Source organism: Malurus melanocephalus, unplaced genomic scaffold (assembly GCF_030028575.1).
Source record: "Malurus melanocephalus ecotype Western Australia unplaced genomic scaffold, MMel_1.1 scaffold_181, whole genome shotgun sequence".
Taxonomy (NCBI): Eukaryota; Metazoa; Chordata; class Aves; order Passeriformes; family Maluridae; genus Malurus; species Malurus melanocephalus.
The window spans coordinates 328710-353234 of record NW_026623413.1 but is presented as its reverse complement, the minus strand read 5'-3'; the positions used below and the strand labels follow the sequence as shown (position 1 = coordinate 353234).

Genomic DNA, 24525 nt, shown 5'->3' with positions numbered 1-24525 from the left:
GAGAGGGGCTCAGCCCGGCCAGGGCCAGGCGGGAGGACTCAGCCCCCTTCCACACACGCACAACGCAAACGATTTCAAGGGCAAAGAGGGGAGGGGGAGGCCGACTCTGGGGTGGGGGTCTCCTTCTGCCTCTGCTTTTGCTCTGCCATCCCGTTCCAAMGACCTGTCCCCCCAAATATATTTCTTTGCCGGATGTTGAGCACTGCGGAACCCGCGACASGCGACAACACGGACTGTCGGGGCCCGACTCTGCTGTCGGGATCCTCTGTGCCGACAGGAGAGAGRCGGCGGCTGTAGGGCTGGAATTGTCCCCCCGGGGGTCAGAGATCCGTTATAYTAAATGTCACCGAGAGGAAAAATTTAATTCGTGGTGGGTCTGCGGCAGTTTTATTGCAATCCCCATAWTTTTTAACGTTTTTCTTAAGTCTCGGCTTCTGGAATTATGTGTTTAAGGAAAACAATAATTTATTTGCTATTTCCCAACCTTTCTGCCAGCAAAAAAAAAAAAATCCTGGAAAGTTGAAGCCGTAGCAGCCAGAACCCCGGGGAAACAAACAAAACGAAACAAGGAAAAGCGGGAGACGAAGAGAAAAAACGATTTTTTTCTTAACTTGGGAGGGAAAAACGGAATCGAAGCCGCGACGGGACTGACCGACCTGGGGAGGTGGCGGCGGCGGGGACAGCGCGACCGGTGTCGGCAGCCGCACAGCMTCCGCACGGTCCCCGCACGATCCCCGGCCCCGCCGCCGTCCCCCTCCCCGCCGTGCCCGGGCCGTCCTTACCTTCCAGGCGCATCCCCACGGTGAGGCACTTCTGGAAGCGGCAGTAGGGGCAGCGCTTGCGCTGGGTCTTGTCGATCTTGCAGCTCTGGCTCTCGGTGCAGGTGTAGTGCTTGTTGTTCTGCACCGTGCGCTTGAAGAAGCCCTGCGGCGGCGGGCGGCGGCGATGCGGTGGGCACGGACACCGGCATCCCGGCACCGGCCCCCCGTCCCCGCCACCCGCCTCCGGCAGAGGCTCCGCCGCCCCCGCCGCGCTCGGGGCTCCCGTCGCGGCCGCGCTCCTCTCCCGCCGCCGGGCGCGAATCCGCCGCTAACGAAAACGGGCGAGAGAAGCCCCGCAGCCGGCCCCGTTACCCCGGCCCCTRCAGAGTCCCCTCCCCGCTCCCTACACAGCTCCGGACCCCTCTTCCCCGGGCAGCGGTCCCCGCACAGCCCCGGCCCCGTTTCCCCGACCCCGCACGGCCCCAGCTGCGTTCCCCCGGCCCCGCACGGCCCCGGCCCCGCAGCCCCGACCCCGAGCGTCCCKGCTGACCCTACCTTGCAGCTCTCGCAGGTGAGCAGCCCGTAGTGGTACCCGGAGACCTTGTCCCCGCAGACCGGACAGAGCTCGTCCAGGTCCTCATCATAGGAATAGTCCATCCCCTCCAGCGGCCCTGCTGCGGGACGAGCCGCGGTCAGCGGGACGGGATGGGACGGGGAAGGGGACGGACGACGGTCCCAGCCCCGGCGTTGGGTGCGGAGCGGGAGTGGGGGCGGTGGAGACCGAGCGGCAGGTGTGGGAGCCGGAGCTCTTTATAGCGCCTGGAAGAGCATCTCCATGTTGGTGCGGGCTCACGGCCAGCCCCCCGGGGCTGGGGAACCTCCTCTGGGAGAGCGAGCGGCGAGCGGCGGCGGGGACGGGGCGGGGGCGGAGGGACCCGCCGGCACGGGCACCGGGGATGCGGCGGCCGGGCTGGTGAGCGGCTCGGCCAGGCCTCGGCGACATCGGGGATCCCCCCAGGGACTCCCCCAGGGACAGGCAAGGGGCACCGCTCTGCGGGAAGGGGAGCGACACCCTCCTTGTCCCCTGCACCATCTGTGGGGATCAAGTCCCGCAGCCTCTCCAGGGTGTCTGGCCTGAAAGCGGCAGGACCTGCTGGGAACAGGAGTCTCGGGACTGGAGCAAAATTGGCCATGTCTGAGCTCGAGCCTGCTCTGCTCCGTGCAGCCCTGGACCAGCAGCTTTGTCAGAACACACAGTTACCCTACAGCAGCTGCCCCTGCCAGCCCAGGGAGAGCTTCRTGGGGAACACTGGGGTGTGCAGCAGCTCCTAACATCTCCCCTGGAGCCACCACTGAGGAGGTGACAGTTTGCACCTAGCCCTGGCCACCCTGCCTGGAGCACCCACTCTCAACGGTGTGTGTGCCTGTCAGACAGCAGGTATTCAATCAGTGCTTCACCACTGGGGATGAAATGTTCCGTGATGGCAGCACACCCGCACAGGAGCACCCTGGCTCCTGGCACATCCTGTTTGTAGGACACTCCCAGGCCACACACCACAGCCCAGGACTCAGCTATGGGGAGCTTGAGGCTCCAGCCCTGAGCCTGGCACTGGAKCTGAGCCCAACCTGCAGGRCTGACCYGCTGTGTCAGGGACCATTGGTGACCRGTGCCARGCCTGTSCCAGCRTGGCAGGAGCCAGCACAGCAGCACYGGGACCYGAGGCTCTGGGGGTCTGAAGCCCCACACTGCTGATCCTGCATGGCTTTCTTGAAGGGCTCATCCCACACATCTCATCAAACACTCTCACCCCACAAACCAGCTGCCCACGGGTGCAGTGAGTAGGAAGCAGCACTGGCAGGGAGAGCAGCAAACAGGAAATGGGCTCAGCGGAGCATCACTCCAGAGCCACCAGGAATGGAGCCGGGCTAAGAATAGCAGCAGAGCAGCCCGCAGTGAGGGTCAGCCRCTGTTCGGCCAGGAAGGAGCTCCCACCACCGGCAGAGCCCCTCGGCCATGGCCCCACACTTGCCACAAGCCCCCCGGGGAAGTGTGGGACAGCCATGCAGCAGGACCTGCCATCCGGGAAGAGGAGCCCACGAGGGGCTCTGGCTTGGGAGAACTGAGCAAACTCTGCGAGGAAGAGAAGAGAGTTGGAGCCGAAGGCTGTGATCCCTGCCAGAGTGGGATGGGGACAGGACACAGGCTCAGTCTACCCCACGAGTCAAGGGGTCCTGGATGCCTCCCATGCCTGCTCCAGAGGGTGGGGACAAATTCCAACTCTTGGGTGACCGGGGACCCCCAGCCACCACCAGCTGGGCCCCTGAGCCCCTCAGCAGGCGGATCTGTCATTTCAGAGCAGCGGCTTGGTCGCGGGGCCAAGGCTATGGTGAGGCCTCKCTCTGCTGCCCACGATCCGCAGAGCCGCCATCCCCACGCCCGCTGACGGGGACGGGAAGCGGAGGCCCACACACGACTCCTGCTTCCTCGTCGAGCCCTRCTGCGTCCCCAGCTCTGGCCTTGGCCGCCACCAAGCCGGGGAATGGCGGCAGTGGCCGGGACATGGGTGGGATGGGGAGCGCGGTTCCCCCCACGGACACGTACTCACCGCGAGGCGGCTGCACGGCTGCTGCGCGTGGGGCCGGCGGCTGGGAGAGCTTCTCGCTCGGCCACCAGCCAGGAGCTGCGACCCGAGGAGCCTCCGTGGGGTGTGGGCACTGCCGCCCTGTCCACGGCAGCCTGGGCGATTTATGGGGACCCGTGTCCGTTGGGAAGGTGTCGGGGCTCTGGCCGCGCACACACCGCCCCAGGCAGGACACCGGCCAATCTCCTCCCCATGGGGGCCAGGCTCAGCCAGGATGGACCCACTTCGGTGCCTTATTGGCTTCTGAGGCCACGTGACCGTGCTGAAAAACATCATAATTAAGCTACAAAACGCTGCCCATAAACTAGCATTAGAAAGTGACAGCAAAGATAAGTGGGACCCCTGTAGCAGATAAGGTGCCCCGGGAGGGAGACCCTGCAGGGAGGTGGGGGGCACCAGAGTGCCCCAGCACCCACAGCCACCCTGATTTACGGCCCAGGGCAGGAGGGAGGGGGCCGAGGGCATGGGGCACGACACTTCTGGGAGGAACGTGAGCCCACCTCACCCACCAGCACCAGGATGCAGCCAGGGCCTCCTCAGCCCTGAGAGATCTCCTCCGCAGGAGAGGGAGGGAGGAGGCTCCTCCATGCTCAGGGCCCACTCCCCAGTTCCTGAGGCTCCCAGAGTCTGCAGCCRGTGGCTCTTCGTGTGCTGGAACAGCGCTCACAGAAAGCCAGWGCCCCAGGGCCTCGGCAGCCGAGCCATGGCTGTGTTTGCTTGTGTGATTCCCCATGTTCCATGGCCACACTCAGACCTACCCACGGGCACTGTGCCGGCAGAGCTTGGGGTCCAGCTGCCCTGTGTGCCACAGGAACTGCAACGCCGAGGCGAGAGGCTGCATGAGAGACCCTCCTCTCCTGCCAGAGCAGGGATCTGCTCCCACTGCCGGCCCCACACTCCGGCCGTCCATCACCACGGTGTCTCCCCACATTTGCACAGTGTCGAGCTCTCTGCTTCAGCCCACAGCGACGACAGCCTCAAGAAAAGGTGTCTGCAATGGCCGTGAGCCCCACAGCAGCACACTGAAGGCTCTGGCTCTGCCGGTAACCAGGGTGGCACAGCAGCACCCACAGYCCTGGGCTCAGGGAAAGAAAGGCTCGTACTCCCTCTGTATCACCACAGCCCTGACATGGTGCAACAGTGACGTGCACTGCAGCGTGAGGGAAGCAGCGAGCCCCTGGTGCTGTGAGGAGAGGAGTGGGAGCACAGGCTGCAAAGCCCTGCTTGTTTTTTCCTTGCTCTGCAGCTGAAGAGAGGAGAAAAACTAATGAAAACACAGCTCTGGAAGAAGCGCCAGGCCCGGAGTGGCTTCCGCCCCGATCTCCAGCAATTATCAGCCACATGCCAGATGTTCCGACGCGATGCCAATGTCAGAGAAAATAAATCTGTGTCAGGTTCAAGGTCCCTGCCGGGCCGGCACACAGCGGCTCGCGGCTCAGCGCCGCACGAGGCGGGACSGAGCTGCGGGCCGGCCGCGGCCGCTTCCTCCTGCCAGCCATTGTTCCCCTGGGAAGCCCCGGCCTCACACCGGCCACTTGCTATTTTTGCAGCAAGGTGCTTTCGGGGGTAAATACGTCCCCGCTGGCCTTGGGCACTTTCCTCTGCACGGGCCCTGGCCAAGGCTGTGGCCTGGCTCCTGCAGGGCGTGCGGCCATCGGCAGGGCCGGTGCAGGGCTGGTGCAGGCCAGCAGGGCCCATGGCGTGAGGGCGGATTTGGGAAACGGCGCTGGAATGGCTGCACCGGCACTGGGTAGAGCTGGCTCCCAGCGGCCTCAAGGGTCTCTGAGCATAGGGAGGAGTACTGATGGGTGACATTTTGGAGGCCACAGCACATAGGACAGAAGGATGAAGTGGCTTTGGCTTCCGGTGCTGGGGAGGGGATGTTCAGGGCTGGGCTCAGGCCCCACAGCTGCTGCCCTGATGTCACTGGAGCAAGCCAACTCTGCCAAGGGAGCAGCAGAGTTCTGTGCCCTCCATGGGCCCAAGCACTGGCACATCTACCACTAACGCTCCAGCTGTTGGTTTGGAGACTGCTCTGCCCCTTCTCCTCCCCACACGGCCATGCTGCAGCCGCAGCCCGCAGACCCACACCACCCGCTGTGGGCCACGGCGTGCTTTGGCTCCTTGCGAGCGCTTAGCCTTGATGCTCAGCAAGGCGTATCTCCTGCTCGGATTTTATCTCCATCCACTCAGCTTATCGGCGCGGGGCAGCCCTCCTGCCTGCGCCACGTTCCCGGAGCGTGCCTGCAGCAGGTGTGGCCCGCACTACTGTTTGCCAAACGCCGCCGCCTGCCCGCAGTCCCTGACTCCGGGGCCCGCGCCGATAATGCGCGTGTGGCGAGGACTTGGGCGATAGCGTTCCCGATGACATTACCTTGTCCCCCGCATTCTTCCGATGCCACACACGCCTTCGCTCGGGGCGCGGGCGGCCCGGCCGTGGCGGCGGGTGCAGATGCTGCGCAGGCAGCACCGGGAAGCGCTGGTGGTCTCCTCCCGGGGGGACTCATTGACATATCAGTCACATAGTTATGCATAATTGGGACTTGGATGCAGCCTCTCTTTATGTTTCCTCTTGGCAGTTGCCAACAACATGAAGCACTCCTGGGTCAAAATGACAGCCTTTTGTTTACTATTCCTGCTTATGTGCCTCATTTTCTTCAAGGATAAGAGCTCTTTATAGGAATCTTTATTGTGATGAGGTTAGCAGAGAGAAAGATTTCTCTCCAGCTTTCTCTCTCTCTTTCACAGCTGATTAGCAGGGTCGGCCCACAGGACAGCGACGTGAAGCACAGACCCAGCACTCAGCTTGGGGTCCCCTCAGCCATGAGCCACATCCTCTCCAGCACAGCCCCAACCTGCTGGCCTCCCAGCWCCCAGCCCCACAGGGTGCCCCACACCAGCCTATGGCACCATTCCACTCTTACTCGTGGCAGGCTGCAGGGAGGGGATCCACCACCCCAATAAAGGTCCCACAAAACCCAGCTGACCACAGCAGCTCAGCCAGGAGCTTACCTGGAGCACACACCTCCTCTCAATGCTCTTACCAGCCCAGCCACGGCGACCCATCCTTCATCTGACCAGTGCAGTGGCAACCAACCCCATCAGAAACATCCACACTTCACAAACTGAGATGTGAAAGCCTGGTGATGGACCACACAATGGCAACCCACCAGTCTGCAGCATTTAGAATGCTGGTTTGCAGGTGTGAACTCCAAAAGGACAGCAACTGGGCAAGAGATGAGGAGAGATGTGGGAGCAGCTGGCGACAAGATGGGGAGAAGCTCATGGAATCGACATGGGCAGGGTGGACATCGATGGAGAACCTTCCCCAACTCTGGAAGAGGCCCCACAGGACCCTCCCCACAGGTCCTCCCTCCTGCTGCAGGGAGGTGACCCAGCTGACCCCACAGCCCTGTCCCAGCCAGTGCCCACGGGGTGACACACTCCTGGGAAGAGCCACTCCTGTCAAGAGGAAAGGCAGCTTACCCTTGAAAGTTACTTTGCGAAGGTCAAGAGTGGGACTGTGACAGAGCAGCCTGACAAACGCATCTCCCTAAGTCCTTGGGCCCGATAATGTATGTCCCGTGCAATGTTGACACTAGTGATCCACCAAAGATCAGGTTAACAAGTGTGACGTTAGTGACAGTGTGATTTGTTCCGCACTAGCTCTGAATTCATAGAGCCGCTGGCCTTCGGTGATAAACTATTGCGCCGTGCACACGAGGCTGTGGCAGTTGTCACCCGCTGGAGCACTCAGATGAAAAGGAAGCAGAGCTCTAATCAAAATATGGTGGTCAGTAGGAGCTGAAAATTAAAATGTGCTGGTACTTTTCCCACTCCAACCTCACTTTCCAGGCAGTGCTTCATGTCAGCACGGGGTCGGGGAAAGGCTGTGTTATCTCTGGGCAGCTCCAGCTTCATTTGAAGCTGAGGACAAACCCATCACCCCATGTGCCCAGAGCATCCTCTGCCACCTACCAGGGACCCACCACTGCTGACCTTCAGGGACCCCTCCTGGGGAGTAAATGCTGGGTGGCACAGTGTCAGAGCTGCTGGAGCTGCTCTGCACAGGAGAACAATGTAAACAAGGAAAACTAACACAAGGAGAGGACAGGAGGCACGAGAGCACTCGGCTGAAGAGCGGGGCAGCGCAAGGCCCTGCAGGAGGGAGCAGCAGAGCAGGGCTGTCTGCTCACTTTGGAGCTGCCTTTGTGGCAGCAGTGCCTGAGTGAGTCTCCTGTGCACTCCCATGCACTCCCAGGCACAGCAGCATAAATACAGAAAGTGCTGCTCAGGCCTTTAGCACACACCCACCTCAGCAGGACAAGGGATTGCTAAACAATTCCTGCAGCTCCTCTCTCCAGAGCGCACTGGTCAGGCAGTTGTGGTGCATTTGCTTGTTTGGATTACTCCTCCTCCAGACCAGCGCTGGGCTCCCCCACCCCAAGAGCCACCACCGAAAMGGGAAGACACAAGGAGCCAGGAGACACCAGCGGTGCAGAACATTTCAYATTTATTAGTTCATACAGCTAAACACTCACTAAACATGCATTCAACACTTATTGGTCACATTTCCACAGGTAGTCAAGTCCCAGAGCAGAGCCGTGGAGCAGGGGTGGGTCAGGCTGTCACGGACCCGTGCCAGTCCCGCTGCACAAGGGACCAGCGGTGCCACCGACGCGCTGGCACAAACATTCATTGGTCATAGCGTGGTGAGGAGGAGCAGCTCCCAGTGCCCACTCCTCATGGGTGCAGTGGGGGCCAGACACACCCTCCTGCCCCAGCCCCGGCTCCGAGTGTGCCAATGTTCACCGTGTGTCATGCCGAGGCAACATCCTGCTTCCCTGATTTACACAAGGGATTGTGGGAAAAATGAACTGGAGAAACCAACGCTTGGAACCACCAAGAAGGAGCCAGCAGCCGGGACTCACCCCTTGGAAACATCCCTCAAGCCAGCAAGGGCCCATACAAGCAGCAAACGTGACCCACTTGTCTCCTCACGCTGCCCRGGACGGACACACGAGGAACTGCGAGGTCCTGTGAGGTCTCAGGCTAAAAATGCAACCAGGACTGTGCTGGAACCAGGCCTGAGGCTTGATGGRCACCAACAGAACCAAAGTGACATGAGCTACATCCTCCCCAGGGAGGGACACCAGAGCTCAGCCTCAGGCATGGGACACAGGGCAGTGACAGGAGCCCACGGGAAGGGAAACACAACTCCAGCAATCAGAGCCCCTGCTCCTCGCTGGCAACACACACTGGCAGTATTTAGTTTTTCACACAATCCCTTTGAGATGATAAACAGGATGTCACACGAGGTAGTTTAGTTATGGAAATTGAGTCAATAATGTTATCAACTATTACAAGACATTTTATAAATTGAAAGAGAACAATGAATCACAAAAGGCTTTGTTAAGGTTGATCGTCATCTGGTCTCAATTTCTGTTTCTTTTTGCCCTTGGGGGCATTTCTTCCACTGAACCATGTTGCTTCTTTCACACACTTGTCAGAGGGCAGCTCASAGGAGCTATTTTTAATTTTTTTTCCAAGGGAAAGAAAACACTGCCCAGATTGACCTCCCCAGCTTTTTGCAGGGCTGGTTTAAACTCAGATTTACAGATCCTGGCTGASGGTGTTGGGAGGGGGTTTCAGCCCTGCAAACTTTTTCTGACTCTCACTCAGTGCTGGCCCTGTTTGTGGCTGGATGGGGCCATTTGGACACTCATAGCAGCTGTAACCCAACCAGAGTCACACATCAGGGCCTTTCTCAAACTGTCTGACTGTGCCTACAACCATAGTGAGAAAGTTATACTGATGAAAATTAAGAATTCATAAGCAACAGAGTAGAGAGCCCTGGTACTGGCTGTCAGGGACACAATGAGAAATTCCTGTTTTGCCTTCTCCACAAACACTTAAACACATTGAACACCAAAGGCAGAAGGATGAGGTAATGCAGAAATAGAAAGCAACCTCCCCCAGCCTCAGCAGCTGATGTGTTTCAGGGGGAATGCAAAACACCAGAAATAATGATATTTTTCAATTCCCCATTACCCTGCCCAATGGGCACAAGGAGGGCTGGGCACTGGTGGGCACAGGGRYTATGGGGCTCCCCACTGCCCTGCCSAGCCCCTGCTRTYCCCTGCTCTCCACAGCCCTCTGTGAGCCCCACARGCAGAGMTGCCCCAGCTCCAGGTGCTGCAAGGGCACAGCCTCATACAGCCCCCACAGCTTTGGGATGCTCTGCCCACTGGACCACATCTGAGCTTTCAGCAGGCAAACCCAAGGTTTTCCCCCAAAATCCCCATATGGGGCTTTAGTCAGCTCTCAACAGATCCTCCAGACAAGTYGTGAAAGAAGCAACTGTTGCAACATCAAAACTAGGATTTCTCTGGGTCACATTTTAAATACTTATCCCTGAGCTTCTGTGCGTTGAAACAACACACCGTGAACCCAGAGAAACACCACAGCTTGATACTGATAGCTATGCACTCCCCTCCATTTACACATCATCTACAACTTAAAAATTAGTTTCATACTTAAACTAGTTMCCCAAGTTTCCCCCTTTCTCCTGCCTTTCATGTGGCAGGGATGATTGCCGCTTATTATCCTGAGAAATAACAACATTTTCACAGACACCGAGCTTCATAGCTTTAAATCAAAACCAAGAAGGAAGAAAGAATGAATGGGAAATAGCACATTCACAGGAGAATCTTTTTTTTTTTTCTTTTTTTTTCCTTTTAAAAAATGTAGTTAAGAAAAAAGAAATTCAAGTTTGTTTTTTTTTTTTTTAAAGTTGGTTTGAAGGACAAGACTTAAACTCCTTTACCTGAGGTGGCTGTGGGTCTGTGCAGAAGCCTGGGAGTAAGGACAGATGCTGCTGGCACAGGGAGGAACGGCAGCAAGAGGCACTCAAGCCTTTGCATGGGTGGGGACAGAGCCACCAAGGCCTCCACCTGCAAGTGAGAGCAGCCCAGGAACCCTGCTGGCACCCCTGGGACCCCTCAGTGCCACAGACTCCCTCACAGCCACACCCCAGCACTGGGAAAGTGGGTACTACTGGGGTGGCACCTCCCCTGGGCAGGGAGTTGGCCACGTCACTGACCACTGGTCACTCTGAAAATGCYGTGCTCCTCCTTTGGCCTGCGTGTGATGGGAGATGGCCAAAGGGTTAAGAATCACATCTCTGGATTGAAGAATKACAGAAGAATCCAGAGCTGCTCCCTGATGACCCAAAGCTCTCAGTGCCTCTGCAGAAGTGAGAACAGGAAGGGCACTGGCACAGCTCACACAAGGGAAGCACAGGGAGCACCAGGCCCGGCTGCAGCAGCTCTGCCATGCCCAGAGCCCAGCWGTGTCAGGACCTGGCACCCCTGAGCATCCTGGCTGTCCCTCATCCCCCTGCCCTGTCACGGGGCTGGACATGCCGAGGAGAGGGACTGGCTACTGACCCACACTGAGGGGTCAAGGCTCAGCCCAGCTGGCAGAAAGCTGAGCTATAGTGAAAGTAAACTCACTCACTTTCCAGTGTTTTGTTGAGGCCCCAGGCTCTGGCACTGACACTGGGACTGAGCCTCCTTACTGGGGACCCCTTCCAGCAGCACCACAGAGCGAGGGCTCCTCAGCAGCCACCCCTGAGCACGTGAGGCCTGAGTGCTTCAARTTTATGTCCCAAATCTCTGCTCAGATTAAAGGTAACTCTTCAGCTTTCTATCTGCATTGATGCTTTGAAGGAGAGGAGGGGGTCAGCCAGCCAATTTATCTTTCAAATCGGAGATAAAAATTGACTTGTCATGGCAGAAAATTCTACCAAAGTCTATTATTGTTGATTGATTTCTCTATGACAGAAGGTCAGATAAGCAAGAGCAGATAGATACCAAAGATAATGAACTTCCCCCTACTAACATTAAGCACAAATAAAATATGAGTCCCTGTAAACCGAATGTTACATGAAGAATGGAACACAAATTTCAACCTTTCCAGGGTGTCCTTCAAACCAAATTCACAAATACATCTACCTAAAGTCTCTACGTCTCTAGCTACATTCCTACCTTCTCATAATACCTGAGTTTGCAATGCAACACATTCACTTTACCCTGTTTAAAAAATACAAGTCATTAGAGGACTTGGTGCAGAAGATACCAGGAATGACCGGTGATTCTGTCTGGTCTGTTTGCTGCTTCCTTACCTGTCAGTTCAGGAAGGATTTTCTACTCCCTACAGCAAATGGGTATTTGGGAACGGATACTGCTGCCAATCAACCTTTGTAAAATTTGCTTTCTACAACAGAAAGTAGAACATTCATGTCCGTTTGTCATCATAACTGAATTTAGGATTTTGGTGGTTGCTGGAACAGCATTAGTTTTAGGAGGCTATTTTGGAAAAGCACAGATTATCCAATAGATAATTTCTGTTGGATAGCTGACGACAAGATGACTGCTTTTATGTACACTAATTAAAACACTTATTCATCAACAGATTATAATAATTCAGTAACCGTAGAATAAAATTACTCCTATGCAATTTTAAAATTCCTTGAGTGTATAAAACAGCAAGCCAGAAATAACCCGTAATAAAAAGATCACATCAAGCTATTTGGAAATCGAACTTAAAAGCTGAAAAATACATTCTAACTTACAAACAGGTACACTAAAATCTTCCCCTGAACATGTGAGGTAACGGCTGTATGCAGAAGGCTTTCCTGAGAATACACACATCTCATTGTACTGTCAGAAAGTAAATGAGATTTATGGAACCACCTTTGGATGTGAAGCTCCATCGAGCTGAGCCRCTGCTGGGCGCAGCAGCTGTTACCCGTAACATCCTGTTTAAATAATGAAAAATGAACAGCTATGGACTTCTAGAAAAGGGAAACCGTGGAGCTGGGAGATGCCCAAGTGGGATGCCTGCAGTGAGGCAGCAGCAGGGCCCCGGTGTGTGTGACCGGGATGTGCCAAAGCAGCGGGTCACACCTCCCTCGGGCTGCAATCCCGGGAGCACCCGCCGGGCCAGGGAGAGGGAGGGASGGAAAGACGACTTCGGTGAATGGGATTTTTCTCCTGCTCACCATCACATTCATGTACAGCAGCTGCAGCCCTGCTGAGCTGTGCTCGCTCTGTGCCACGCAACTGTCATCAGGGAAAGACAAGAAGGTAGTGACTCGTSCCTCCTACCCTGAAGGAACAAAAGCTGTTTCCCCAAATATCTTTAAATCAGCATTCAAACACTTATCAATGAGCCACCGTGCTAAGTGAATGCCCGATTTTTATCTAAGGAGACAGGGAAGGAAATCCAGCCAAGGCTGACTAAAGGGTGACTGAATCTTGGAATATTAATTCCTAATTAAGAACATGAGAACAAGAACATCTCATCCAACCTCTCCACCACAAGAAGCAAACAGTGAGGTCACTCATGAGAATGCCCAGGTTTAGCTGAACAGCAGCACTTAGCAATCACTCAATCAGCTCATCAGTAGTCACTAAACCAGTTCTCTGTGTGGAGTGGTGGGGAGCTGGCGAGATGGAAAATCCAAGCCTTGCAACACCTAGAACACAGCAGGTCACCAAGTATGGCAGTAATGTTCCTTTTTCTGTGATCCACAAGGAACAAGACAGTCCTGGCAGGATATGGAACACCCATTCCCTGAGTCCAGCAGAGAAAGCCATGCCAGAGGACACTGGAGTCCCTCACTCCATTACACAGGGCCCATTCAACACAGGGTACATGAACTGCTCCCAAAACAGGGACTGCTGCAATGCAGAAGCCTCAGGAGCCAGATACCATGTTGGAGGAACACACTAATGGGGGCAATYGTGCCTCTTCTCTAAGTAGGTTTTTCCTGCTTTTGTAAATCTAAAATGGATGTTAAGGAAGTCATGATAAAGTCCTTGCAGTTCTCTAGCAACAGGAACACCTTTGTGTAATGCCAGGACTGCAGGAACACAATTTCAGAGAAGCTGGAAGGTGTTGTGGCAATAGTAAGAGGGCAGCTGGCCAGGAGTGGCTAGGGCAGACCCCGCCTGAAGGYCCCCAGAGGGGACAGGAGCAGTGAGCCCCTCAGAGCACTGCCACCCCACYGGGAAACCTGCATCTGGAAACTGCCAGGGGAAAAGAAACCAACTGCCTAGACAGACTTCTCCACTCCCTGCTTTTTTTAAATTAAAGAAAAAGCTTGGCACTTCTCTAGCACCCACTTCTCCAAAGTCGTCCCTTTGGGATCCTAACAGCTCTGCTGACATTTGCTCTCCATGAAAAATGCTTTTGGATGCAAGTCATGGAAAGAGCAGTGCATGAACAGCATCTTCTCCTTGAGGTAGTCTTAGTCATCTCGGTCCCCAGCCCCAAATACAAAAGAACTAACCCTAACAAACACTGTAACATTAAACATCTTCACATTCTGTAAACCGCTGGAGAATGCATCTGCTGCATTCTTACAGAACCATGTGCATCGTGTTGAAGATCATACATTCAACTCTGTCGTGAAATAAATATATAGGAAAAAGAGTAAAAAAAAAAAAAAAACAAACAAAAAAGATTCTTGCTACAAGGGCAGGGAGGCCCATTGCCCCATCTCCTGCCTGGATGGCGTTTGCCCCTCTCCCAGGGTGAGCCAGCTCCCAGCCCAGGCTCAGCGTAAGGCACCGGCCGGGRCCTGCTGTGCTCACTCTTTGCTCACGCTCGTCTTGCAGGAATGTAGAACGGCCTTAAAAAGGAGAGGCAGCTGCTCCAGGGGGACATTCACCATTTTTCCTGGTAAGAAAAAAACCAGAATTAGCAGCCACTCCTGAATCAGATTTCAGAGACACCTAAGCCGGCGGCACTGGAGATGGTTTTACCTTGAACTTCTCACAGAAACAGTTAATCATCCTACAGCTACATTAGACATTTGATATTCATTTGGACACAATGTGATTTATTATTTAATGAATAGAAAGCAAAATAAATGGGCAAAGTCAGATCAAAATGATTTCTCCACAATGGAGCAGTATTTATAGAAACTGGGAAAGACCAAATCCCATCTCACCTCAAACTCCCTTGTTGATCTCCACGAGTAAATTACGAGAGCTACCCAGAGATTATGATCTAGTTCATTAGGACSGAGTGGGATGAAGCATACGGAGCCTTGACACAGGGAGGCAAGCATCTCCCTCTGCCATAACATTCAGGAACAAACAGTTTTAGTAGCACCAGACCTTGGAGATCTAATTAGCGACACAACTGCAGTTGAGAATTCACCTGCGGATTTCCGAGGTCCAGACAARCGGAAATCTGGGTGTCACACTGGTCTGCCTGACTCTGCTGATCACCTTCTGCTTAATTCAGGGGTCTGTCTAACTTTCATGAGATGACTACTCAAACCAGGATTACAACCTTTTGAGACAAAATGCAACCCAGCTGGGAGTGAAAGAAGACAAGGAGAGACTCAACAATGTACTTAAAAGGTGCCAGGTCAGAGCAAGCAGACTAACCCTGTGCCCACCAGCATCACCAGAACACCTCGCCAAGAGTCCCTCTGACTGGGTGAGCTCAGGGCAACACGATGGGCTTAAACGTGGGCAGAAGCTCTGACAGAAAAAGGTCCCACGCAAACATCCTCAACCAAAGTCCACAAGAATTTCACTGCTGAGAGYTAATTATCTTTCAAAAGCAAATTTTGTAACTTGCTCCCAGTGGGAGAAGTGCTCAGGAAATTACCTGCAATATAGCGTATCTCTGGCAAACACATCATTAAATCAGGGAAGCGGTTTGGCTGGTGGGGGTATTTGTACTCYGTGAAGTCCTGGCAAACATACCAGTACCGCTTATTCAGCTGCTCCAATTGGGATGCGTTGGTCAGACCCCTGATATCTGGAAAAGAACATAATTAGAGTAATGAATACATGACACAAACATCTCAGAAGAGCAGCAGCCTTGCACTTAGTGCCACTCCTTCAGGACAGACTGACTTGTGTCAYTCTGATCTGGGTCCCTGCTTTGGAGACTGACTTCCAGCACCCAGTTAGACCAATACTCAAATTCCCATCTCTCCYCCTGCTGTGCCTGCATCATGGATGTGTTTTAACATGCATGGCTGGATCCTGGATTTCYCTCCACAAAACACTGGGAAGAGAACAACCAATATCCTACACCGCCCATCTGCAGCTCAATGAATGCTCTTGGAGAAAACAGCCCCAGCAACCCGAAATCCCTGCTGAGTGTCAGGGTTTATTCCTCACAGCAGATCAGTGTCACACCTCCTCAGATGTGACAACCAAAGCCCTTTGGTTTTAGCTGTATCATCTTGGCTGAGGACAGCACTCAGCTCCATAATTCAAGGTATCACCAYGTTTCTCCCCATCTGCTTATGAATTATGTCACAGGAGCTTTATAAACTTGTCAAGTTCTTATTTTTAAATTTAGTTTTACCAATGTCAGGCAACACACACAAAGGAAAAATGGACAGGCAGGAAGTCCCACTGGCAGCGTGACCAGTGGCATTGGCACTGCCGGGTCCTGGGGAGGATCCAGCACAGGAGYGAGGAAGCTGCAGAGCCTTGGAGCAGGCTGAGGAAGAGGCATTGATCTACTGCCTAAAAGCTGACTTTTAAAAATAAGTCTCAGGTATTTCACATAAAAAATTGCAAACTTCAACTAAAAATAAAAGAAGACAGGAAGTTAATGAAAATACATTTTGGAAAACAATGGAGACAGCTCGAGAAGTGSATTATCCAGTGTCAGGAAACTGCCCAGGGAAGCAAACCGGAACCTCAGCCCGGCACAGATTGAAGTGTCAGCATTATCTCCCTCTGGAAATGAGTGGGGGAGGAGGGAGCCTGTAGCACATTTTTACAGACTGCAACTATCTTTCACAGTACAAAAGACTTTGGGGACATTTATTACTAAAATTACAGCTGAACACTATTCCCTGAGCATTTGCCTCTGCATGCATTTTAAAGCAGCCTGAACTGCCAGCTTTAATATGTTGCTTAATCAACAGGAGGATACAGCCCTTTCCTAGGCTCAATTCATGGCCTACATGTAAATACTTCATTTATGATTACCTTTCACTCTGAAGAGTCAGATTTAGGTGTAGAACCTAGAAAGCAGGAACCCAGCTAAGGATATATCCTGAAGGCAAATATCTTAATGAGTCAGAAAAGCTCTAAAATAGGGAGGACTGGTGTGACAAATTTACACTTTGAAGCACAAAAATGAACAATGGGGCTGGTACCTTCTCTYTGCTGACTCACCTTGGTTTAGGAAGTTGATGGCTTTCATGCAGGCGTACTCCTCATTGCTGACCTTCAGCTGGTTGAATTTGCGAAAGAGGTAGATCAACCGCTCCATCACCTCCATCCCCTCTTCACTGAACCTGCAGGACAGAGATCACATGGACTGTACAGTGAAGGCATGAAGCTTATTAAAGTAACTTCAGAGTTCTAACATTTTGTAAGAGAATTTTAAAAGGTCATCAAAACTGTGTGAAGTCTGCTGGTACCAAAAATAAAGAGGAAAATGTCTCAGTCACAAATGTAGAATCATAGACCCACAGAATGGTTTGGGTGGAAATGACCTCAGAACTCATCCAGTCCCATTCCTCTGCCAYGGAGAGGAACACCTGCCACTAGACCACATTACTCAGAGCCCCATCCAGACTGGCCCTGGGATGGAGAGTCCAYAATCTACAGATACTTGTAGGAAAAAACCCTCTCTGGGTGATTCAGTTCACCACCAGCCTGTTCTGACAGCCGAGGTGGTTTGATGAGSCCGGGAATTTGCAGTGAAGCCAGTGACAGAAATGAGTGGGACAGGACACACTGATGCACAGGGAACACAAACCTCCCCAAAATCTCCTGGGAAACTGCCTGATGGAGATTTTGTGGGTGCAGAAGAGGGTCCTCCTGCTAAAGAGGGTGCCATCAGGACTAATATCCCACATATGCAMCATGGGAAAGCCATGRGGAAGGACCAGGTTGGAGYGAAGAGGGAARGCGTGGAGGGCTGTGGTGTCTGCAYGAACCTCCAGACCATCCCACGCCTGCCAAYAGCCAGAACAGCCTCTTGGGAACACATCTCACAGCAATACCCCGGCTTCAAAGAAACCACATATTGCAGAAGCACTTAGAAGTGGGACAGAAGTGTTTCGGGAAGCTTCAGCGTGCTCTGGCATTGTGCAGCACAAAGAATAAGAGCACAGCCAGCAAGCCATCTCTGAATAGAACAGAAATAGAACCTTTTTCACTGAATAATACCTTATTTTGGCATGTGTGTTTGTTTACTTCAAAGTTATTTGTAAAATGCATGGTGGAGTTTGACCTCTGCAAAGTGAAAACAAGCTGTCTGAACTCCAGGTCAGTTCTTCAAGAAAGTAATATTGTAAGTGATGAAAGCCTTGTCGGCTAATCTAAAGTTGTACAAGTTTTCTTGCTCTCCAGTTGACATTAAAAATCTTGCAGGTGCAAGATTGCAAAGCTCAAGAAGTTAATGAGCACAAAGACCACTCAGTCATCTGTGGGGTTTAATTGTTTTTAGAGCATGCACATTTTTACCAGCCACTCATCACTTCATAAATCCAGGAGAGCTCTTCTCTCATTCCTGCAGTTGAACTGTCTTAGTTTTCTACGCATACTTTCCTCCCCCTTTCAAACAAAGCTGTTCTGTTTTTCACAGCCCTATTTCTTCTTGAGCACTGACTCCTCCACACACTTTTCCTCGCAGTTTACACCAAGCAAGTTTCTGGCTGGGAGTTATCGGGATCAGCTGGGGAGGAGGGGGAAGGGAAGCGCTATCAGGAGTGCTGGGGGAGGTCAGGAGTCTATTCATTTCATATTCATCTTCAGAAAAACAGCACAAAAGAAAACATTTGATCTTGCAGGCAAACAGAACATTTAGCCAGTTGTTAGAAGCGATTAAAACACAGGGGCTGGGGAGCTCATGCCATGCCTTTGTTTGTCACCCACACTTTAGCTCTGCTTCTGTCATTTTGCTAAGTAAGAGCAGAAATTAACCCTGAAGCACCAGACCATCCCTGCTCAGTGAGATTTCTCCAACCAGCTGTGAGTTCTAATGAAGTTCCCTTTGCAGTCATTCCTGATCAACGCCAGAAGAGCTGGGGCCTCTCTGAGAATGCCCACAAGTAGGACACCTCTCCAAATRGCCCCTCAAATCCAAAGGGAGCAGCTTTTCTACAAATGCTCTGGGCAGAGAGMCTGATACCTGTGAGCTATCCCATTGCTGCTGGAGACAGTCAAGCCATGGCTGAAGGACCATGAAAACAAGTGGGAGGGAGTCACACAGCTCCAGACCCCTCATCTGTGCAGCTTCCTGCTAAATGGCTTTTTGGGTGTGCATTCTCCCAGGCAATTAATGACAACTAATGACACTTGAAAAGCTAAATCACAAGATGAGACTGTAGAAGCATTCCTCTCCCAAGAACACCTATTTTCATCCATGTGCACAGATCTTTCSTGAAGGACCTTCGAGGCGACCAGCTCTGAATTGCTGGTTTCTGCAGGGCGAGGATTCCTCCTTTGTCTTGTTGTCTTACCTCTCGCTTGTATTTATCACAAACTCAAAATGAAACAAACACTTCTCTTGTGAGGCTCTGACCAGGACAGCAGGAACAAAAGGACAGCTGAATGCAGGAACAAGTGTCATTGTGGTTTTCTATGACCCTCAGTGCTCCTTGCAGGAGCGGCACCAGATGCAYGATGAATGGCTGTGCAGAGCAGCGCCGCAGAGGAACCTGTCCCAGGAAATGAGACACCTGGGTCCAGCTCTCTGCTCCCCACCACAGGCTCAACAGATGCACAAAGGAGCCCCAAAGAACCAGGAGATGCTGCAAAGGCCGAGGACCACAGCAGTGTTTTAGTCTGTCTCATCAAACATTGGATCCCCCGGTGAATCCAGCAGCATCATGAGCCCAGCAGCATCATGAGCCCAGCAGCAGCAGAGAGCAAGGGGCAGGTATTTAAAAGGGTGGATTTTTAGGGCAGCAGTTTCCCTAAATCCTACCTATTCTGCCAAAGTACTGTGAGATTGTGACTCTRCTACCAAAAGAAGAATCTGTCAGGCACCAAGACAATGAAATAAAATATCCAAACTAAAAACAACACCGTGACCGAAATGATAAATGAAATCAAGTTCCTCAGAGCATCAGACAGTCTGTACCACGGAAAAAACAAGAGCTAGGTTGCAACATCTTTCAATTTATGTAATCAAAACAATGAAGTAGCAATTAATAATGAACACTTTGATAATACAGACAACCAGCTTTGGGAACAACCTTTCCATGAGCTCAAAAGGTTTTTAAATAAGGCTTTCTTTCCCATGTGTCAGGGTTACCCAAACTATTGGTTAGTTTTACCCTCCTCATAATAAKGTGGCTTGTAGGGCTGTGTTGAAGGGCAACAGCATTGCTACATGAAATTCAGACAGCCCCACACAGCACCATGCTCCTTCCCTGCAGAAGGAAGCTGTGATCCTGCACTAACCATGATGTGCTTTCTCAGCCTGGAACAACTGTTCCCTGAAAAATAGAAAAGGAAAACAGCCACAGGTGAAGTGACCTGTCCCAGAAGGTGGTCAGAGGGTACCTGACTGTTGGGCTCCCCATGGYTCCCCATCTCCAGATCTCACTGGCTCACCCTGGGCTCAGAAMGACGTCTCACCTGTGCAGCTCGTCATCAGAGGGAGAGTACTTGGAGGTGACATCTGCAAGGTCACCGAAGATCTGCTTGCTGTAAACAGTCAACGAGGAGAGCAGGATCARCTCCTGCCACGTAGAGCTGAGCAGGCAGGTATAGTCCTTGATGGAGAGTTCGCAGAAGAACGGCAGCTTCTTGATCCAAGCAATCTGCCTGAAAAGCAATTCATCCGCCAGACGACACAGCAATGCAAACAGCTCTGCCTGAGTCACTTTATACCTGCAGGCACAGTTAATACAAAGGCAGAAAAAACATTAAAACCATTAAATGACACAGTCTGACGAGGCACCTGAAAACAAGGCAAATGCCAAAGGAGTTTGCCAGTGCCCAGAGTGTCACCTGGCCACGATGGTCCGGACCCACCCTGCCCGGGAAGGGCTGAGGGGAGTCCCCTCAAGCCCTGGGGTCACCCAGATGCCCAGCAKCCAGCCTGGCCAGACCACATAGCCCGGAACCCCATGCCAGGCCYGTGCTGCACCCCAACTCCAGCCCCAGGCAAAGGCACAGCCATGCACGGGATGGGGTCTGGCTGGCTGTTGCACTGTGGCTGCAATCTTGCCCCAGGGGATGTGTTCACATGTCCCACGCACCCGTCCTCGATGAGCATGGGTGTGCCCAGCGGCTCCAGGTCCTCGGCACACACCAGCTGGTTGATGAGGCTGTGTGACTGCGGGTCCAGGCTGCGCGGCTGCGGCGGCATCAGCGCCGAGTGGGCGGAATAGCTAAAAAGGTGCGGCAGGTACTGGTAGTGCGTGGACACCGGCGTGCCCAGGTACTGATCCCTGAGTGCAGCGAACCCGTTCAGCTCCACAGACCTACTGGAAAAGGAAAAGCTCTTTAATATAACCCCAAAACTCCACCTGCTTTATTACAATGTCGCATCCAGCTCCATTAGAAACAAAACARGGAAACAATTTTTTAACAAAAATAAGGAAAGCACAGAGAATAGAAATGCCTTTTGTTTAGATGCTGCCCTGGARAGAGTCAGGTGTGCACAAACATCTCACTTCCCAGTTTGATTCTTTTCAATCCAGTGCCTGTTTGTCTTAGAACACAATCAGARGTAAGAAGCTGCTGCATGACCAGTTTACACAAAGATGCACTCACATTTTCCCTACACTGACCCCAAGTATCCCTCAGGGAAAGAAAGCCAAGATTCCTGTAASACCAAATTCTTCCAAGAGTCATTCCCACCTTGAAGATGGAGTAGAAACAGGTGAAGGTTGGTTGCTCTCAGAAACTCCATTTCCAGGGGAACTGTGGTCACTGTCTCCRTTGTTGCTCCATGACATGTTTGCCTCTCCCTCAAATTCTTGCCCAGACATAATTCTCTCAATCTCTTCCTCTGATATCTGTCAAATACAGTAACACAGGTTACTTTGGCTGGGAACAGAAAAGCAGATCCTCTGTTTGCAAACACCTCATTCAGTCACATCCAATGGGGCTGACGCCCCACCCCTCCTGCAGGTACCACATCCTTCCTCTGCAGTTAGCAACACACATGAAAAATTCTATTTACAGGTAATCGTGGTGACCTCCAGCTCCTGCAGCACCATTCAAGCCAGGGTAGCACAGCAGATAGGAACTGACACATGAAAAGATGATGTCAGATGGACACAGCAATGAGCTGTAAATCAGCCACTGTCACACCGTGAAAAACCTGGGAGTAATTGAGGCCAGTGCATTGGGAACATCACTCAGGACTGGCAGAGGGAAGGCAAACAGGAGGTGGGGCAGGCTTTGGTTTGATAAAGCAATCAAGAGAGGCAAGGYGACATATATAAAATCAGTCAGGAAAACATTTACAGGGAAACACTGTTCACTATTTTCCCCCAGATAAGAAACAGGTGGCACCTGAAGGAGCAATTGAGATTCAAATATTTAAATTCTAGAGAGTAACATATACAAAGCTAAAATAGACAAAAAAATTAAAAATTGAGTTAATTGTAACATAAAGTTTCAAGAAAATATTGGGCATGCTCCTGAAAGAATGTTTCACCACTAATGGGGAAAAAGGCAATAAACATTAGAGGCTTCTTGGTTTTTTTTTTAAATTCTGTGTATGTGACTTAAGGAAAGCAGGAGGGAACAGGTTTCTGTGGTTCCAGATAAGCTGTGTCTGACACTGACCACAGGCACACAACAGCCCAGCAGCGCACAGAGGTGCTTGCTTGGCTCCTCACGCTTTGGGCTGGGCCGACTGTTCCTTGCCAGCCACTCAAACTCACAGGAATTGCTTTCAGTGTTATTTCTATTTTGCTAAAATAAACAGTAAACTTTTAAAAGACCCCCTTCCCAGAAGCAAGCTGGAAATGGCCATCATTTCTCAGGCGCATGGCACAAGCTGCTGTGCTGAATTACCTCGCGCTTTACAAGGCATCTCTGGACAAGCTGCACCATCAATCAGCSAGACATTTACTGGTGCCCTGCTTGCCACAGCTGAAGGGGCTGCAGCAGGCAGAGGGAGATTTACTGGGAGCCATGGAGGGACAGACCTTGTGTGGCTCACAAAGTCCTTGTGTGGCTCACAAAGGCCAGGGTGCTGTGAGACTGTCCGTGTGTCCATGCAGCACCTTGGGACAGGCAGCACCCAGCTCTATTTACAAACCCACAGCTCATGAYCATTTTGTGACTGTCAGAGCCCAGCCATGCCAGCAGGAGGCACAGACAGGGATGACAGAGGCTCAGCCAAAGCAGCCCCAGCCCAGGCCGAGCTGCTGCTGCAGTCTGAGCCCAGCCAGGAAACCAAAAGCTGAAAGGAACCACGGAGGGACAGACAGATGTGCTCACCTGGACAGGTCCGATGCTTTTGTTTCTGCCTCCTGGCATGCCATCCTCTCTGATTGCTGAAAGATACAACCAAACCTTAGTGAGGAGCATCGATGCAGGGTACAAAAGAAGATACCTATTTATTGTGAAAAAATGTTATACCTTAAATGATTCTTTTTTTACAATAAACAAGTTTAGTAAGAAGCCTCCAGCACTCAAGCAGCACATTCTATAGTTTTCATCCCAAAATGTTGAGACGCATCAACGGAGCTATGAGCATTACTCGGGGACTTTAGTTTCTCCATATGCTCCTTGAGTGACAAGTAATGAGGGAATAGCAATGCTTTATCACAATTAATTYCAGCATAATTTGAGAAGTGGCACACACTAAGAAACCTTACTTGACCCCTGGAAATAATCCACTGAATGTCCAGGACTRCTGGAAAATGAAATGTGGAGGCCTGCATGTCCAACTCCACTGCCCACAGTCCTGTGAAGCACCACGAGCCACAGCCCACCCAGAAAGGCACTGACCAGTGCTGCCATCAACATGGACACAAAGCTCTGCACCAGGAACTGCTAACCCTGCTGTCACTTCAGAGAGCCACRGCTCCTACAGCCATGAGGGAAAATGGAGAGGAGATGTCAGACCCTGCTGGTCGCTTGCAAAGCTGTTGTTTAAAACTCAAGTTACCACACCAAGCTGCACAGCTGCATTTCAGAGGGGCAGCCCCATTTCCAAGCATATCAGGTTCATTTTTAAGGCTCTTTAAACAATTTTCGAAGAGCTCCAGTGAAGCCCAATTAAGGGGATTAACCTGGAGCAGCTTCTCTACGTTCCTCTTTCCTCTGCTGTTCTCTGCAGAAGGCGATGGCAGCCCCGCTCCCAGTGTGCCCCCATGGTTATCAGGGACCCATCTCTTTCCCACCAGACCTGGCCAGACTTGGCACGAGGCTCTCCCCAGCTGCACGGTGACCTTGCTGCTGCACGGCCTCACCCTGCTTGGCACACGGGGCTGCACGAGGCCCTCCCGCAGYACAAAATGACACAAAATTTAAGGAAAAATTGCTGTCCCACAAAAGCCAYGCTGCTGCTTGGTTTGAGATCTCCTCAGCTCAAATCCTCCTGGGGTGCCCAAAGGCAGAGTGCCTCAGCAGGGCAGAGGGGAGGCACACCGGCCACAGAACCCRAACCGTGGCTTCCCAAACCCCAAACACTGACCGGGGCAATGCCCAGCTCCGGGCGAAGGCTCCTGGTGTCTGACCATTGCACCAGCCCAGCAAGGCAAAGATGCTGTACCTTGGGCAACAAGAAGAGAAAGCTCCAGAACCCAACACTGGGGCCTTTCATGGCTGTCTGTGGCCCGCTCGGCCTTGGCACAGACACCGGTGGTGAGGGTGTTTGGGGAAGGAAGAAGGAAAGGAGGAAATGAAGAGAAGAGGAAATGAGGAAAAGGAAGGGCAGAGGGAAGGGAGGAAGGGAAGAAGGGAGCAGGGAAGGCGGGCGGGCAGCAGGTGGCGCTGAGCCCTCGCGGCTGAGGGAGCCCCGGCTGAGGGAGAACCGGCTGAGGGGGAGCCCGGCTGAGGGGGAGAACCGGCTGAGGGGGAGAACCGGCTGAGGGAGAGAACCGGCTGAGGGAGCCCCGGCTGAGGGGGAGAACCGGCTGAGGG

General features: G+C 52.6%; 2 protein-coding genes across 4 annotated transcripts in view; both read right to left on the bottom strand.

The window, feature by feature from the left end:
• NR5A1 (nuclear receptor subfamily 5 group A member 1) overlaps positions 1–1418 on the bottom strand; it is a 15959-nt gene extending 14541 nt beyond the window's left edge. Inside the window, exons 1-2 of the mRNA XM_057372972.1 lie at positions 1317–1418; positions 783–924 (exon numbers count right to left, since the gene is read on the bottom strand). Of these exons, the coding sequence (XP_057228955.1) occupies positions 783–924; positions 1317–1418 (244 nt within the window). The remainder of the gene's footprint in view (positions 1–782; positions 925–1316) is intronic.
• An 8128-nt stretch (positions 1419–9546) lies between these two features.
• Positions 9547–24525, bottom strand: part of NR6A1 (nuclear receptor subfamily 6 group A member 1) — a 58103-nt gene continuing 43124 nt past the window's right edge. For 2 of the 3 annotated variants that reach the window (XM_057372911.1, XM_057372913.1), the window contains exons 3-9: positions 22876–22931; positions 21280–21437; positions 20676–20903; positions 20050–20304; positions 16630–16751; positions 15095–15247; positions 9547–14149 (exon numbers count right to left, since the gene is read on the bottom strand). In XM_057372911.1, coding sequence (XP_057228894.1) covers positions 14061–14149; positions 15095–15247; positions 16630–16751; positions 20050–20304; positions 20676–20903; positions 21280–21437; positions 22876–22931 — 1061 coding nt within the window. In that variant the 3' untranslated portion in view covers positions 9547–14060. The remainder of the gene's footprint in view (positions 14150–15094; positions 15248–16629; positions 16752–20049; positions 20305–20675; positions 20904–21279; positions 21438–22875; positions 22932–24525) is intronic. The other variant, XM_057372912.1, reaches the window with a different exon arrangement.